Source organism: Sphaerodactylus townsendi, linkage group LG06 (genome assembly GCF_021028975.2).
Source record: "Sphaerodactylus townsendi isolate TG3544 linkage group LG06, MPM_Stown_v2.3, whole genome shotgun sequence".
Lineage (NCBI taxonomy): Eukaryota > Metazoa > Chordata > Lepidosauria > Squamata > Sphaerodactylidae > Sphaerodactylus > Sphaerodactylus townsendi.
Genome location: NC_059430.1, coordinates 86,896,913 through 86,914,158, shown reverse-complemented (window position 1 = coordinate 86,914,158; position 17,246 = coordinate 86,896,913). Strand labels below are relative to the sequence as shown.

Below are 17,246 nucleotides of genomic sequence, written 5' to 3'. Positions count from 1 at the left end.
CGGTGCTTAAATAAGATTCTCTAATGCTAAAAGAGAATGGGGGCGGGTGGGAGAGACAGTACAGTAAGCTTGCCAAGCTTGTGCGGGAACAGAATCTGAAATTTGGATTGCATTGTGGTAAGGGGGGAAAAAAACATGTACGTATGATTCCTAACATCTTTGTTCTAGTATAAATGGAAATTCAGTCTTTTGTCAAAAAAGTATTTCACTGCCGTAGGCTTATCTCTTCTTTCTTGAAGTCACAAAAGGGAGAGGGAGAATCCAGTAGCAACCTTTTTGCTGTTCCTCTTTTCAATAAAGGTGCCATGTATACATATAGAGACTTAGTAATTTATTGTTCTTAATATTATTGAAGCTTTTCTGGGAACAGGACTGTAGAATGGAATGCAGAAATAAAGCCATGTGATCTAATAATAATGTATAATAATAAAATAAGCTAGAAATCTACAAGATGTCATTCATCAGGGAACATAATTTAGGAATAGATAAAGAAACGTGTAAGTACATTTTAAATTTTTCCTTGAATTGTGGTATTGCAAGGCATTACTGAAGAGTGCAAGAATGTACAGTGTTATGGCTGCTGGTAGTGGTGAATGGATATTAACTTCCACAATGGAGGTCAAGGCTGTGATCCCGAAAATGCTGTGAGCTCAGACGAGCTTTTAGCTGACTCCAAATCAGAGCAATCAAACTGCTTTTGAAATGTAGGGACCTTCACATAAGCCTTACAAAAGGACACAGAGCTATTTGTCAGAAGAAGTGTGTTTTCATGCCTCAAGGCCCTGACAGCACTGAAACCCAATGTTATACTTCTGTGACTAGAGGACAGGATAAATACATGATTGCAATTAATTTTCGAAGTGAGGAGTCTGATAATTAATTTTAAGAAATTAAAGATGTGCTGCAGTTTTGTAGTATCTGCTGCTGCACTTAAGACATACACAAATTTTGGGTTCTGTGTGTATCTCAGTTCAACATTTGGGAAAGTGTCCAAAAGTCTTACTTTAAAAAATTAAATAAGGTTAGAAAGATAAATTAATTTTATATATAAGGGTTAAAAAAAATCAGTAACCGCTTAGTAGTTTGTGTGACCTTTCACAAGAGGGGGACACATGGGAACTAATGGGAAAATGGAAATGTCATTAATGGAAAACTAATGGAAAAATGGAAATCCTGATTTTCTTCTCACCTCACTGGCTATGGGTTCCACTACTAGCTCTGGTTCACCTCTCTCTAGCTCTGGCCACCTTGCTACCTCCTCCTCTTCCAAGGGATTGTCGGTGGATCCTCTTTACTATTCTTAGTACAGAATGTTTTCCCATGCCATTTTTGGGTTGCCATAGCAACTCCAAATGCTACCCAATTTTGATTTTTGTAGGGACTGCATATACATAGACATCTCTATTAACTTGGGGGAGTATGCTCCAAATTAATTTATTGGCAAACTGTGCACTCTCCTAGATTTGCAGAATTCTACAGTTGTAGAAGCAGCCCATTCGATTGCATGGATTTGGTTACCTGCAGGGAAAAAACAGATTCCCCCTATTAGTTACAGGGATTTAATTTACCAAGTGCCAGATTTTATGTATGGGAATATTAATTTCTCAGCTAAGCTAGTATTTCATGACAATGTTCCTTTTTTGCAGAATGAAGTGATTAATTTGTTTCTAGCAACACTGCCAGAACTCAAATGAAGGTTTCAGAAGAGAAAGCAAACTTCTACATCATTTTTGGAAGGAGATCTGTGTCAATAAACCCAGCATTTCTACTCTGCTTGTAATCCATATGACAGCTCAGCCTTCAATTTTAAAAGTTAAAAAAGACAATTGCAATTTTAGGTAATAGAACTAGAATTTCGTAGGCTATCAATGCAGACAAGTTCTAAGCTATGCAAACAAAGCCAGATATGCATATATTTTCCTATTTTACACATTTATAATCCTTCCATCAATAAGGAAGTGAAGATATGCATTTGGGACACAGACCTCCAACACCTCATCCCCAGAATACTGTTTGCATAGGGAAGGGTGACCTATAAATTGAATAAAATAAATAAAAACAATAAAGAACCAATGGCCAGAATTTTGTTTCGAAAGATTACAACATAGCTCCTCCCCATACTGAAGAGGCAAACCACTGCCAAACTAAAAAGGATTTGCCTCTTTGATTGTGGTAGTGTCTTGTGCAAAATCAGCAAAACTTATACATATCCCACACCCATGTATTTCACATGTTTTTAATTACAGACCAAAGCAGAGAGAATTAACACATATTTCAGGAATAGTGAGCCCCATACCTTTTCATGTTTCTTCTGAATTTTTTTCTTTCTAGTGTTTCCACGATGCTATGGATAAAAAAGCTGCAGTCAATTGTGCAATACTAACAGTGGTACACAATTCAAAGAAAGAGAAAACAGAGTTTTTCATGTACCTGAAAAATAAGGTAGAGCCTTTCTGCCCCACATACTCGGACCTTGTACATAGAACACAACCACAATATTATACTCATTTAACTGACATGCTGCTTTTCTTTCCATTGGGGACCTGTAGCAGCTTGTATGTTCACTTCCCCTCCATTTCTTCTTCACACACACACACACACACACCCCGGTGAGGTGACTTGCCCAAGATCACCTAGCAACCTTCCATGGAAGAATGGACATATAAATCTAGGTCTCCCAGATGTTAGTCGAAGACTTTAAATACTATACTATCTTGGCACAATGTCATTCTCCTCCACCAACTTCAAGCTCCTCTAAAACCACTTTACTGTAAAGCCTTGGCAACCCAAACTTGCCTTCTGAAATGAAGAATCAGTTCAAGATGCTCTACAGTTCTCTGCCTTGGAATTCATACCATGGCATGTGAGGAAAGCGGGCTTAAGCCTACCTAACCCCCGTACTATTTTTCTGACTTGACAGCCTTGGGGAGGTGCCATTTGACGGCTATAAGTATGTTTTCCCCACAGGAGTAAAAACGCTCCCCCTGGCTGTTTCACTTCAAGAAAATGGCACAGAGGAAGGGTTACATAGAGTCCTTCTGAGGAGGTACAGTTGTAAGCAAGCGAGCCTGCTCTGAAACAGCTCCATTCTTTGGATTATTCCTGCTTAAACCTTGTTTCAAAAAGGAGAACTGTTCTTGATTTATTTTATTTATTTATTTATTTATTGGATTTTTGAATCGCCCCATCCCCGAAGGGCTCTGGGCGATGTACAACATATAAAAACACTGTAAGACAGTTAAAACCTTAAAAACGTTAAGGCAGCGGTAAAACCATAGAATGAATTCTAACAGTTATACAACAAATCACAGTAGAATAAAATATAAGTGGCGTCCGACATTCCAACTTTAAGTTCCCTCTTCCCCAAGAAAAGGGGGAGGGAATGGTAGGTCTCCTCGGGTGACAAACGGCCCAGATGTCGGGGCCAGAGGGGAGGGAGCACAGTCAGCGGCTGGTTTCTCCAAAGGCCCGGCGGAACACCTCCGTCTTACAGGCCCTGCAGAACTCACTAAGGTCCCGCAGGGCCCGGACAGCTGGAGGGAGAGGATTCCACCAGGCCGGGGCCAGAGCCGTAAAGGCCCTGGCCCGCGTGGAGGCCAGCAGCATCGCCGAAGGGCCAGGGACCACTAGTAAATTGGCCTCAGTTGATCGGAGAGGCCGTGCAGGGACATATGGGGTGATGCGGTCTCGAAGATACGACGGTCCCAGGCCACATAAGGCCTTAAAGGTCAACACCAACACCTTGAAGATGATCCGGAACTCTACTGGAAGCCAGTGCAGCTGACGCAATACAGGCTGGATGTGTTCCCAGGTGGCGCTACCTGTCAGCAGGTGCGCCGCTGCATGTTGAACCAGTTTTAATCTCTGGATCAAATGCAAGGGAAGGCCTGCGTAGAGCGAGTTACAATAGTCTAGTCTGGAGATGACTGTTGCATGGATCACCGTGGCCAGGTCCGCTTGGGAGAGGAAAGGGGCCAGCCGCCGGGCTTGACGCAGGTGGAAAAAAGCAGCCCGGGTTGTATGGGCCACCTGGGTCTCCATTGAAAGAGACAAATCCAGGTGGAACCCCAGGCTGCAAACGGAGGGGGTCGGCGCCAATGTGACCCCCTCCCACACCGGCGGCTGGAAAGTCCTGCCCCCCCCCTCACGGCCAAGCCAGAGGATCTCCGTCTTCGATGGATTCAGTTTTAACCTGCTCTGTCGCAACCAACCAGCGACCGCCTCCAAACAGTGCTGTAGAGCCGCAGGGGTGGCGGCTGCTCCCCCCTCCATCAACAGAATGAGCTGTGTGTCATCAGCACACTGATGACAGATCAGCCCAAAACTCCGCACCAGCTGAGGAAGGGGTCGCATGTAGATGTTAAATAACAGCGGGGATAATAGCGCCCCCTGGGGTACACCGCATTGAAGCGGGCACTTCCGGGAGGCTTCATCCCCGCACCTCACTTGCTGATTCCGGCCCCGGAGGAACGAGACTATCCATTGAAGGACAGTTCCCCGCACTCCGGAGGCGGCCAGGCGGTGGGTCAGAAGGTCATGGTCGACCACATCAAACGCTGTGGTGAGATCTAACAACACCAACAGTGCCGATCTGCCCTGGTCAAGTTGAATACGGAGTGTATCTGTGACGGCGACGAGGACAGTCCCCGTCCCATGCCCAGCACGGAAGCCGGACTGGAAGGGGTCGAAAGCCGATGCGTCATCCAGAAAACCTTGAAGCTGCTCCAACACCACTCTCTCAATTACCTTCCCCAGAAACGAAAGATTCAAGACGGGGCGGTAATTGGCCAGATCTCTCGGATCTAACGATGGTCTTTTTAAGAGTGGGTGGACCACTGCCTCCTTCAACCCATCCAGGAAAGCTCCTTGCTCAAGGGAGCTATTGATTATACTCAACAGATGGGGTCGTAGCTCCGCCCGGCAGGTTTTTACAAGCCAAGACGGGCACGGATCCAGAGGACAGGTAGTAGGTCTAACAGCAGCTAAGGCTCTGTCAACAGCGGCTTCAGAGAGCAGGGAAAACTGGGCCAAACAAGGGCCGGAAGACGGCAAGGGAGTCTCCAGTTTGCTAATTGTATCCAATGTGGATGGAAGGTCGCGGCGGAGCAACACGACTTTATCCGCAAAAAAGCTCATAAATGCCTCACAGCTAATATCCAATTGAGGATTTGAAGATCTCTCAGATAAGGAGGTCAATGACCGAATTATACGAAACAATTGTGCTGGGCGAGAGCTAGCGGATGCGAGAGAAGAGGAGAAGAAAATCCTCTTCGCTTCCTTTGTCGCCATCTCATAGGCTTTCATAAACGTCCTATAAGATGTTCGCGCGGCTTCGTCGCGAGATTTCCTCCACACTCGCTCTAGACGTCTAAGCCCCCGTTTCATATGACGAAACTCCTCTGTATACCATGGAGCGCGTCGAGAATGGGAACGTAGAGGACGCCGGGGAGCAACAACTTCGATGGCATCGGAGAGCCGGGAATTCCAGTCCTCCACCTGCTCATCGAGTGTGCCGGTGGGTTCAGGGTCCCGCAGAGCATTCAGGAAACCAAGTGGATTCATAAGTCTCCGCGGGCGGGCAAAAATCGGCCCGTCGCCTAGACGGGGGTGGCGAGGCAGGTCCATCCGGACCTTCAGGGCATAATGATCGGACCATGGCACTCTATCAATAGAGGATACGACCAGATTTATCCCCGACCCGAAGACCAAATCCAGCGTGTGCCCGGCCTCATGGGTGGGGCCAGAATTTATTAGGGAGAGACCCAGCGTCGCCATGGATGACACTAGGTCTGCGGCCGCTGTACATGAGGCGGAATCGACATGGACGTTGAAGTCACCCAAGACAATAAGTCTGGGGAACCGCAACGCCCAGTCTGATACCACCTCCAGCAGCCGCGGCAGGCCGTTTCCCGGTGCGCTAGGCGACCGGTACACCAGGAGAACGGCCAATGTCTCCGGGGCCAACCACTCTAGGCCGACACATTCCATGCCGGTGACCTCCAGGACGGGGACTGCCCTAAAGGGAATAGACTCACGGATGAACAATGCCACCCCGCCCCCGGGTTCATGATTGGTGAAGGCACAGGAAACCCGGGGACGCGACTTCGCCCAAGGCGATGGTCTCACCTTCATGCACCCAGGTTTCGGTGATACATGCCAGGTCCACCTGTTGGGCTCCGAGAAAATCTCAGAGCACCATGGTCTTATTGTTGATGGACCTGGCATTAATTAACACCAAAGACGAAGCAGAGTGTCCCTGATCCCTACCACCATCGTTTCTCGGGATAGGTCGGAGGTCAGAAGGCAAACGAGCATGCCTACATCTCGTGTGCCTTCTATCATATGGCCGCCGCCTACCGCAATATCTACCCCGTCCCATCAACATAGGGATCCCCAGCCCCGGAGTTGGTGCCCCCATAACTCTACCAACCTCCCTCTTGCTTAAAAAACCTGACTAATATTCCCACTGGATAGTAATCCAATTCAACTAGCTAAACTAGTCCTAACCTATCAAGCCCTAATCTAAGACACAGGCTGACTAAACTAACTATAAATACAAATACAAATTCCAGCGGCTACCCACAGTTTATACCATTAATACAGTCTATGACAGTTGATTAATACACCTTAATATTATCTAATTATAACACCTAGGTTATAAACAACAAAATCTAATTACAGATAATAAAATCAAGGGGGTTGGAGGGGAGAAGGATACAGAACGAGGGGCGCTAGAACTAGAGCAAAATGAGCCGCCCCCTGGGGGGGAGGTTCCTGGTGGAGTCGGTGGGGGTGGTAATAAATTTCTGTTGTAATGAAATTTCTAGTCCTAACCTATCAAGCCCTAATTAATATTTGTTCAAATATTAAAAGGCCATGGTCAAGAAGACATGTTTTTAAAAGTTTCTTTACCAAAATGTGAGCTTGTCATGTAAAATTCTTTTTTCTCCTAACTTATTTCTCTTCATTTCCTTCGTAATAATGCATGCCTTTCCCCATCTATTTTTTATTCTGTTCTGATCCCATTTCATATACAGTTTTCACCGAAAATACCTGTCAAGGATTACCATGCCTTGGAGCAGTAATGTAACCAAGTTTACCGGAGTAACTCCCTGAATAACAAATACCATGAAGCTAAAAAAGGCTTTATTGACAAAATGTAAGAAAATATACTAAAACAAGGACAATTAGTGGAAGTTAAAAGCACAAAAATAACAAAGCTAACTATGGATCTTACTTATTGGAGTCCTAAAACAATGCAGTTGGTTCCTAAGGCAAAGAATTTCCAAAGCATAATGCAAATATCGTCTTCGCAACAATGAGGTGTAGAACAAAAATGAGAAAGGGATAAGTCGTCTTCTCTCTAGCTACATTTATAGAAAATTGCTGACCATAACCTCCTGACCTTCTCAACCAATCACTGGCCTGTCTCCATGGTACTTTCTATGCTGAGAATTAGTTCTTCCTCTCATAGCAGATTCACAGCTGAATCATATGAGATAATTAACAGGCCTGAGATGGCTTCTCTATTGACAAAACCTTATCTCAATGCTTTGAAGAGCATTCCATAATAATCAAGAGGCTTCTTGCCTTGACTCTCAACAGAGAAGTCCCCGCCAAAATCAAAAAATGTCTTGGGGTCATCCAAGGATGAAAATGAAAATAACTCAAGGTCACTCTTTTTTTCATAATACTGATTTGAATCTGGTACCCTCACCCTCACTCAGAGGTTCAAGGACTCTTATACTTAAACTTAAACTTAAAAACCAGCAACAACAAACGTGAAACACAACCAGAAAACAATGCACCACCCCCAAAAAATACACCTGACAGGATGTGCAACGGAAAATGTAATTTTATTTTAAAAAGCTTAACTAGAAGGCAAAAAAGTTATATCAGGAAGCTATGAAGAATTTGTCTTTCAGAGAACAATTATCCAGAGACCACTAAACTATTTCTACCATGTAATTTTTTTCTGTTCACTATTGTAATATTGTAATAGCAAACAAAAATCTAGACAAGTACTGTCCTTCCCATCAACCACCAAAAAAAACTTCTTTGGCTTTAATGCCACTGGCCACTCGCTGCTTTGTTGAGGTCCAAATAAAAAGACTGTTCTAGGCCCAGAGCCAACAATCAACTCATAGGCCAACTTGGGGCTGTGGACAAAACATCAACAAACTATAGAAAAGTAGAGCAAATTATTCTAGAGTATTGCCAAGCAATACCCAATATCAGTCCACAACTCAGATGGAGAATTTCTTCTCATTTTGATACAGTTCTTCTCATTTTGATCTGTTCTCCATCAATTTGTTACCTTGCTGGGTATTTATATAATATATACATAACAATGATTGATTCTGGCAGTATTAAAACATCTTTTACCAAATAATGCTGCCAGTGGCAGTCTGACATCTGAAAAATGAAGATAAAATGCCAGACAGTTTAGAATGCATAACTTCTGAAGCACAAAGATAGAGTTATGTCAAAACTGTCACTTTTCAAGGTACAAGTCTAAAGAAAAGCCCATCCATTTAAAACAAATCAGAAAATAAGAGAGTGGGATAGGTAAACCTTTCTGGGTAAGAGGGATGAACAGAACTCAATATCTACCTGTCATGATGCTGAGAAACAAATGAAATGAGATGTGAGCTGTGTGAGCCATACGATTTATTAATCTAAATTGTAAGCTCCATACAAGATAGTCAGCAGTGGCCCCTGTGCAGGCTGGGCGGAGCTGGTTTGCTGCCACAGCAACATGCAGTACTGAGGAGGCTCAGAGCTGGGGCTGGGCTGCTGGCAGTTCAGCAAAGAATAAAGTCCAAGGATACTAACTCCACAGGAGAGTTCAAAGAGCAGTCAATCAGGCCAGAAGTCAAATGCCTGGAATACATACAGCAACCAGGAGAATCCAAAAAGCAAGGTCAGAAGCCGGTCCGTTGTCAGTCAAGTCTGGAGACAGCAATGGTGTGCAGACAAGATCAAGTAGAATCCACTTTACAACCATAATTGTGGTTCCTGCCCAAAGGCCTTTTGCTCCTGCAAAGATTCTGGGTATTGCCAAACCTATAGCTTTGCTGAGCGGCATTTCTCCTTTAAGGCCAGTCTCAATCTCCATCTGCAATGCAGGCTTGCATCTGAAGAGCTGCTAGCATCTTCTTTAGTCCTGCTGATTAGTTCTGAGTCAGAAGCCTGTGAGAATTCAGGCTTTACCAGTTCAGCTGGTATCTCTCTGCAAGGCTCCATTAACCCTTTCTCAGGCAAACTGTTAGCTGCAACAGGGGCTTCCTCAGAGGAGCTGTCAGTTGCAGCAGGGGGGAGCATGACAGCTCCCTCCATGTCCATCTGAGTGCACTAAAGCATCAACATGGCATGCTTGTGCAGTACACTGTCAACCTTTGGGGTGCAGGTGCTGGAACTTACTGGGAACAGGTCCAGAGGGAGCTCCAGTTAATGACATCGCTGTTCCAGGTCCTCAAAAAAGTCCTGTATCTGTGCTCTGGTCCAGCATGACTTGACAATATCCCTGCGTTTGGGGTTGGAGTGAGGAAGTTGTTCAGCAAGCAGAATGGCCTGATGAATTGCCTCACATGCCCTGGGTTGCCTATCTCTGGGGCAGACCAAAGACGTGAAAGAAGAAAAACAGAAGACCCAAAAGAAGCAGCGCACATACTGAGAAGATAAGGCAAAATAATGGTAGAGTCTGCAGACCTTGCAGTCTCTCATGAAATGGAAGAACCACTCACAGGGAAAAATGCCCACTGCATTTCCACAAGACATAATGGACGTGCATGCTCCTACCAGCTGCATCCAGTACCTGCTTTGTCTTTGCACTTGTGAGTGGTTCAATCAACCACTCCCAGTCCAGCAAGAGTCAGAATTCCCAGCTCTCAGAAGGAGCTGTCCTTTCCAACTGGGGCTGCATTCAGACATCATAACAATCTCTCGCTATTTACCAGATGGAAAGAACAAATCCCATTTTGTGCATAAACTGCAGTTTGCCTTGCTTTTCAGCAAAGGTCTCTGTGATGACATGGTCAGAAGAACACTGCTCCTCAACAAATTAGCGTTTTTGAATTCAGGTATTGTACAGAACACAACTGATACAAACTAGCTAATAATCAACTACAAGCCCCAATCTGAAATCCAGATTTGGCACAAATTCCCAATAATGAGCCCTAGTTTATAATAATGTTAAATTCAGTTTTGGGCATTCTCTTTCCAACAAGAAGACACACCAAGATTAGTAGCTTATGCCCAAAAATAGGTATGGTATCCTCTGAGGGTAAGTAACTTACACCTGAAATTTTCCTTTGAAACTGTAAGAGTAAAGTGTCTCTCCAATTTAGATTAATAAATATTCTACTCACCACCACAAATACAGGAAACACTGAGTCAACATGATACAAGCAGAACAGATTTCAAGTTCACTACCATAGAGGGCCTGTGTCCCTAACCTTGCTGAGTCAGTGGGCATTAGTAATGGGTGCCACCACAAAATCACTGCCATGGGAGGCTGAACTAATCACAAAATAGCTGCTGTGGAGAGGCAATTACAAAAGACTGGGAAGTTTCAAGCCAAGCATCTTCTTATGATGGAGGCTTCTCTTTCTGAATGATGTCTCCTGAAGCACCTCCTTCTCCAAGAAAGGCTAGGAAAGCCAAGATTGGTTCCTGCATTGCTGAAGAGGTGTTTTGGGGAAGAAGCAAGCAGCAGCCCTGGCTTAACCATTATGTGTAACAAGCACGTGCTCAAGACATCAAGCGGAAAGAGGACACCAGAGAAAATGAAAAAGGGCACCACCATCACACACCTTTTTTACCGTGGCTGAAAAAGGGACACCCCCACCACACAGAAAAAGTTAGTTCAACTTCAGATGAACTAGGGTCCCACAATAAAGGCCTTTGTCACATACCTTACAGATCGAAACGCAGCCAATACCCTTACCTAAAATGCATAAAGATCAACATGTCTCTATCCTGTCTTAATGTCACCACCTAGGGAATGTGAATTCTGGCAGCCAAAGTTACTGACTATAAGCTTGTGCGTTAATATTGTAGCAAACACCAGGAACAGACAATTTACTTGCAAATGGAGGGGAAGGCACCAAGTGTGGACTGTGCTTATGGCAGTAGTCGGACTTAGTTCGGCCTGGGTAAGCTGGCACTCAGGAAACACATCAGTGAGCGCAATGGCTTTCATGAGGGTCACACATTAGGATTCACTACTCCAGAGATATGGAAAATACCGCAATGCATTTGTGATGCTATTTATATAAACAAATAATGTAGCAAGAACCATCTCCATTATATTATGCTGAAAGTCATACTGTAACATTTTAATGATCTCATCCTTTTATCTCTGTGATATATGTCATTAAAAGTATATATGTTTAGCAGACCTGCTACACAGTGTCCAGTCAGGTTTTTCAATTGTGGGTTGGTCTTTGTTTTGAATCAATTCCCCCGCCCCCCATTTATTCTACAAGATCCAGTCAGGATTCGGTCAGGATGACATTGCAGAAGATAAACGGAAATGTATCCACATGTAAAAACATGGAATATGCTTATATGCATGGGCTAGCTACTTTCAGATATGCTCAACGGGATTTCTAACATTGACAGTGCAGCTTTCTAAGTCTCACCAAAAACCACTTTTGAAAACTTCCTGTTTCAAGAAGCAACTTGCCCTGTAGTACTGGGACAATGCCTGAAACACAAAAGTCCAATAACGCCTTGTACACCCTGAACTAGCAGTAACTTTTCTTGTTAGAACTTGGGTGTTTGGAATTTGTAAAGCTTAACAAAGACCTGACACAATCCCATCAACCTTTATTCAGCATAAAACATAACTGGCAATGAACTGAGCATGCTTTCCCATAGATTACTGCACAAAGAACCAACATGATTACCTTCATGAAAAATCTTTTATCTGTTCTGGCAGGGTTGTAAGAAGCAAGGTACGCCGCTATTAGAAGGAATTTGGAATAATACGGAAGTTCTACATGAGCATGGGCTGAAAGTCCTAGGAAAAATTCATAGACAAAAAATATTTTTGAACTGGTCAGACTTTCAAGTAAGCCAAAGTGATTCCTGTTCACAAGAGGGAAAAGAACTTCTATCATTATTTGCTGCCAATTCAGAATCTTTACAGTTGTGATTCATTAGTATTTTGTTATCATTAATTAAAATTACTGTATATGCAGATACCTTTCAGCTGTCCAGATTCTCCATCTTCTTCTTGTAATTGTTCCCACTGGGAGCTAAAAGAAAATGCAACCATTTAGAGAAAATGCCTTGCCAAAAAAGCAGGGCACTTCTGAAACTTTAAAAGATGGACACTTTTGCAATACCTTTGCATTAAAAGCATACTGCAATTTAATTGTTTTACAGAACATGGGGAGCACATTCAATAATATAATAGCTCTATAGAAGTATAGAACAGATTTTCACTGACTACACTACTACTAAAAGAGGTACATATTCAGTTGTTATGAAATCCCCCCACTGGGCTTTATAAGCTACTGAATAAAGGGAAGGAGAAATTCTGAATGCAGTTTTCTAGACAGGATTACTTAGAATTGTATCAGCAAAAGGTTAAAGGCTTTATAAAAGTATTTTGTTGGCCTAATTTCTCTCATTCTCCCATAGTCTTTGACTTTGAGGGCCACAGGATGATCACAGAGATAATGTCAACTCTCCCCCACATTCAGATGGTAATACTGATACACTATTCTCTTTGGGGATGGGGCAGTATATTACATTTGACAAACAAACAAACATGCATACACACACACACAGGCTCGTTATAAGAATTACTGAGAAAACCTCTGTAGAGTTCTTTGAATATTGAAAGCAGCCAACTATAAATGATTATTATTATAATCTGCTGGAACAAAGGAACCCATATTGGTATTAGATCTTGTCAGAGCAAAGATGATATGAGAAAATAGCATTAAGTGCCCCTGTAACTGCACTAGGTGCCATCCTGTTCTTGACTAGCCCTGCAGCCACAGCAATAGACAGATTCCCACATAGTCCATCAGTCAATCTTTATTACAGTCACAGAACAAGGTAAATAAAGTAAAAGATAAAACATATTACAGGGTAAAACATATGTATCTAAAAGGAATAAAAGCAAAACCTACTGGTAAAAGGGCATTGGGCACACAAAAGGTATGGAAATACAAAGGAAAGAATAAAAGCATAAATACTAAAGAAGAAGAAAAACTTTAAAACTATAAAAGGGAGATACATACATAATAAACAATACAACTGGTAGTCTGAAGGCTATAGCTATCAAATCATCCTGTGGCATACTTCAAGTACGGCTGAACAGACTCCCACGTAAATCTGAGTAACTGTCAGGGGAGCCCTTCACCTGGAAGAGGGCAGGGGAAACTCCTCACTCTGACTCACCAGCAGAACTGGTTGTTAAATGTTGTGCCATTCAGTTAAGTCTGGCCAAAACGGAATGATGAACTACTACCGTAACAGTTACTTATAGAAGCCGTGTATCAAGAACCAAATTACTCACAGAGCAAAATACTGAAAATATTACACTACATGATTCCAAAACATTTCAAAGACTTGGTAATTTCTAGATGAGTTTTTAAAAACCAGAAGCTGCAGTATCCTGCCAGTAAAATATTAACCAGTATAATCTTCTCAGCCAGGTATGGTGGCTGGCACAGGATTGAACAAAGTAATCCTATGCAGATTTACCCCAGTTTAAGACCAGTAATTTCACTGAGGTAACTGTACAAGATTGTGCTGTAAAGCTCCTTTGCACCTGCTGTCACTGTAAAGCATTGCTATTTATCTAAGCTCACACATGGTTATTTTTGCAGGGGGAGGGAACATTTAAGTGTGCAACCTGCTCCTTAAGGGCACTGCAAATCAAACGTATTGTTCGACCAAAACAAAACGATTACAATGTCATAAGCAACATACTCATTATGCTTACACCATACCATTTTTATGCTCTGCTAAACTGAAGGTTTGTTTTTTTATTATAACTAAGTCTTCCTTTCCTACATTTAGAGTAACTTACAATACTACTGAAAGTAATTACCAGGTAATTACAAAAACAAATTAAACCAGCCCACACAACCACAATGCTCAGCAGGCAGACTGTAAACTCATTAATCACAAAACCTCTTCAAGAAGATTGTTCCAAAGGTAGTGAAGGTGCGGGGGAAGCGGGGGACAGAACCTACCAGATCAAAAAGATCATCCACACTGGAGGGCTAACCCATCAACTAGGCCATCAGTTCATAGGGGGATAGATGGTCCTTTACTCAACAGTGAATCAGAACAGGGAGCAGATTCTATGTGATCTGGCTTGACAGATGTATCTAGATCCAATATGGCGTCTGGGTCGGAGCTCTGGTAGCAGAGCTCCAGCATATTAGATTTTAGGACCTAGGGTTAGGTTATTTTTACTATCCACGTTGTTATTTCATGTTTTTTAGATGCTAGGAACTGAGAAGATAAATTGTAGCAGTACCATCGGCATGAAACGATGGCATTTCATCCTACATTTCATCCTGCCTTCAGCTTGTGGGCTCTCAGCTGGGGCTCTTTGCCCGAAAGCTGGTGGAGGAAGTATTTGCCCTTCCCCGAGAGGGAGATTCTCTCCAATGTACTGGGCAGTGGGGGTTAGTGGCAGGGCCCCCTCTGTCCCAGTCTCCCCCCCCCTCCCGGGTTGCTTTTTTCCATCTTCACCAGGCCCGGTGGCTGGTCCCCTACCTCTCCCAGGCTGACCTGGTCACAGTGATCCATGCAATGGTGACCTCCAGGCTATTGTAACTCGCTGTATGCGGGCCTTCCCTAGCAGCTGATCCAGAAATTGAAGCTGGTTTAAAATGCAGCGGCCCGGCTTCTCACGGGTGGCTCAGCTAGAGATCATATCGCCCCCGTGTTGTGCCGCCTGCACTGGCTCCCAGTGGAATTCCGGTTCGTTTTCAAGGTGTTGGTGTTGACCTTTAAGGCCTTCACGGCCTGGGGCCCTCATACCTTTGAGACCGCCTTACCCCATATGTCCCAATTCAGCCTCTCCATTCAGCAGAGGTGAACTTACTGGTGCCCCCCGCTCCTCTATGATGTGGCTAGCCTCTACCCAGGCCAGGACTTTTACGGCCCTGAACCCTGTCTGCTGGAAAGCTCTCTCTCCAGCTGTTAGGGTCCTGAAGGGACCTTGGTGAGTTCCGCAGGGCCTGTAAAACTGAGCTGTTCCACCTGGCTTTTGGAGAGGCTAGTCGCAGAGTGTCGCCCCCCCCCCCCCCCCTTGATGCCCTGTGTAACAACTGTTCCATCTCCGGCAATTTCTGGTCCCCTCCCAGGAGCAGGACCAGACATCATCCAACAAATTATGGGTGGGTTATATCATTGCTACTGATTTTACTGGATTTTATTGTGTTTTAAATGTATTGTTTGATTTGTCTTTCCCTGCACTTTTTGCTTTTTATGGTTTGTTTTTGTTGGTCTTTACACTGCTCAGAGCCCTTAACAGTCACACACACTTGCAAGAAACACTGGTTCAGCCAAGGATTCATACATTTTTCGAAGCTCTAATAACACCATTGTCCACTTTCAATTGAACTATGTGTGACCCCATCAATTCTTCGTAAAAGTGTCTGCCCTGCACCTTTTCCCACTCACCTAGAAACTGGAAGTGCTGTGACAACTTTGCCAGCTCTGCAACCTCTTGTGCAGAACTTCTTCAGGGATGCAGATAATTAGGCTACATGACAGCAAACCCATGCAGTTCACAGTTGTGTGGTGCTGCCCTTTCTTCAGAACAACACAGGAGAGGAAAAGGTACTTGATCTAAGCATGGTCTTAGACCTTTCCTATTGCCTCATCATGCTATATGTTTATCCTAAGATCTTTGACTTGAGAACACTAGTTTAGACTTTGAGGGCAAGGCTAACATCTATCTAAAATACAGTGAAATGCCATTTTTGATGGGATAGTTCTCAGGTGGGGAGTGGTTTGTTGCAAATGATTTTGAGATGAGTCTTCATCTATTACATGTCCCAGCTAAACTTTTTTCTTACTTATGGAGAAGTTCTACATATTTTTTCACTAACAGAATAAACTAAAGTTAAGAAACTTTTAAAGGGCAGGAGATCCTTTTTGACAGGAAAGAACACTATCTACCACTCATACTTAACTCCATGTAAACCTCTTCAGAAACAACTTTCTGAAATGGAGAGCAAAGGAGATGGAATGCAATTACCTTGATATTTCTCGCAGGTAAACAGTCTGCATGGCTTTCTTCAAGTGGGATTCAATATTTTTCCAAAGTCGGCGTGTATCTCGTTCATTTGCTGCACCAACAGCCCCACCCCAAAAGAAAGAACAGGAAGAGCGAGAAGGAGTTAATATGATTAAAACAAATTCAGCTGATATAACAGCTGTCATGGTCTTTACACCAATCAACAGAGTAAGAAGCTCAATATTCTTTTGAGGTCCAAGTACTGATAAAGAATTATAAGCATGGTCTCAGCACTTTCCTATTGCCTCATCAGGCTATACATTTATCCCAAGACCTTTTCTTTGACTTGAAGACCCTAGTTTAGGCTTTGGGGGCAAGGCTGACATCTACTGATAAGGCTGACATCTACGGACATCTTTCCTCTCCAATGGTTTTTTTTAAAGAAAGGGAAGTAGCAGACATCTGTGAACTGCATGGATTTGCTCTCATTTAGCCTAACTGTTTCCATCCCTGAAGAAGTTCTGCACATGGGGTTGCAGAGCTGACAACCTATCAGTCTGCCATCTGTTACACTGAAAATGCAAAACTACTGCATACTGGAAAACCTAGTTCTCTCAGAATTCTTGCCCTGCCTCAATAGCCAAGTGTTGCTGCAATCCAGTCCAATAATGTGAAAAGTACAGTGATTCAGATCCAAGACAGCTCTGCAGAGTCAAAGGAGAAGGATATTATTTGTTCCTATATAAGTAAAACACTCTCACCTTCTCCTTGGATCACAGGCTCACAATATTTAGAAAAATTGAGCACAGCCTACAAGAAAAAAGAAGAGGTATTATTTAGCATAATTTAAATCCCCACATCTATGTTTGCTGAAAGGTATCACCATCTTTAATTTATTACTAAATATGTCAACTTCTAACCAGTAAGGGAACCACTGCAGACTCTACTAGAGCAGTGATGGCGAACCTATGGCACGGGTGCCAGAGGTGGCACTCAGAGCCCTCCCTGTGGGCATGTGCAAACA

General features: G+C 43.5%; 1 protein-coding gene across 5 annotated transcripts in view; it reads right to left on the bottom strand.

Annotated features, from left to right (window-relative positions):
- ORC5 (origin recognition complex subunit 5) overlaps positions 1 to 17,246 on the bottom strand; it is a 97,105-nt gene that overhangs the window by 55,705 nt on the left and 24,154 nt on the right. For all 5 annotated transcript variants that reach the window (XR_007244870.1, XM_048501340.1, XM_048501341.1 and 2 more), the window contains 5 exons: positions 16,984 to 17,032; positions 16,244 to 16,334; positions 12,211 to 12,263; positions 11,913 to 12,025; positions 2,297 to 2,344 (listed from right to left, as the gene is read on the bottom strand). Coding sequence is in view for 4 of the 5 variants with exons in the window: in XM_048501340.1 (XP_048357297.1) it covers positions 2,297 to 2,344; positions 11,913 to 12,025; positions 12,211 to 12,263; positions 16,244 to 16,334; positions 16,984 to 17,032 (354 nt within the window). In the remaining variant the exon portion in view is untranslated. The remainder of the gene's footprint in view (positions 1 to 2,296; positions 2,345 to 11,912; positions 12,026 to 12,210; positions 12,264 to 16,243; positions 16,335 to 16,983; positions 17,033 to 17,246) is intronic.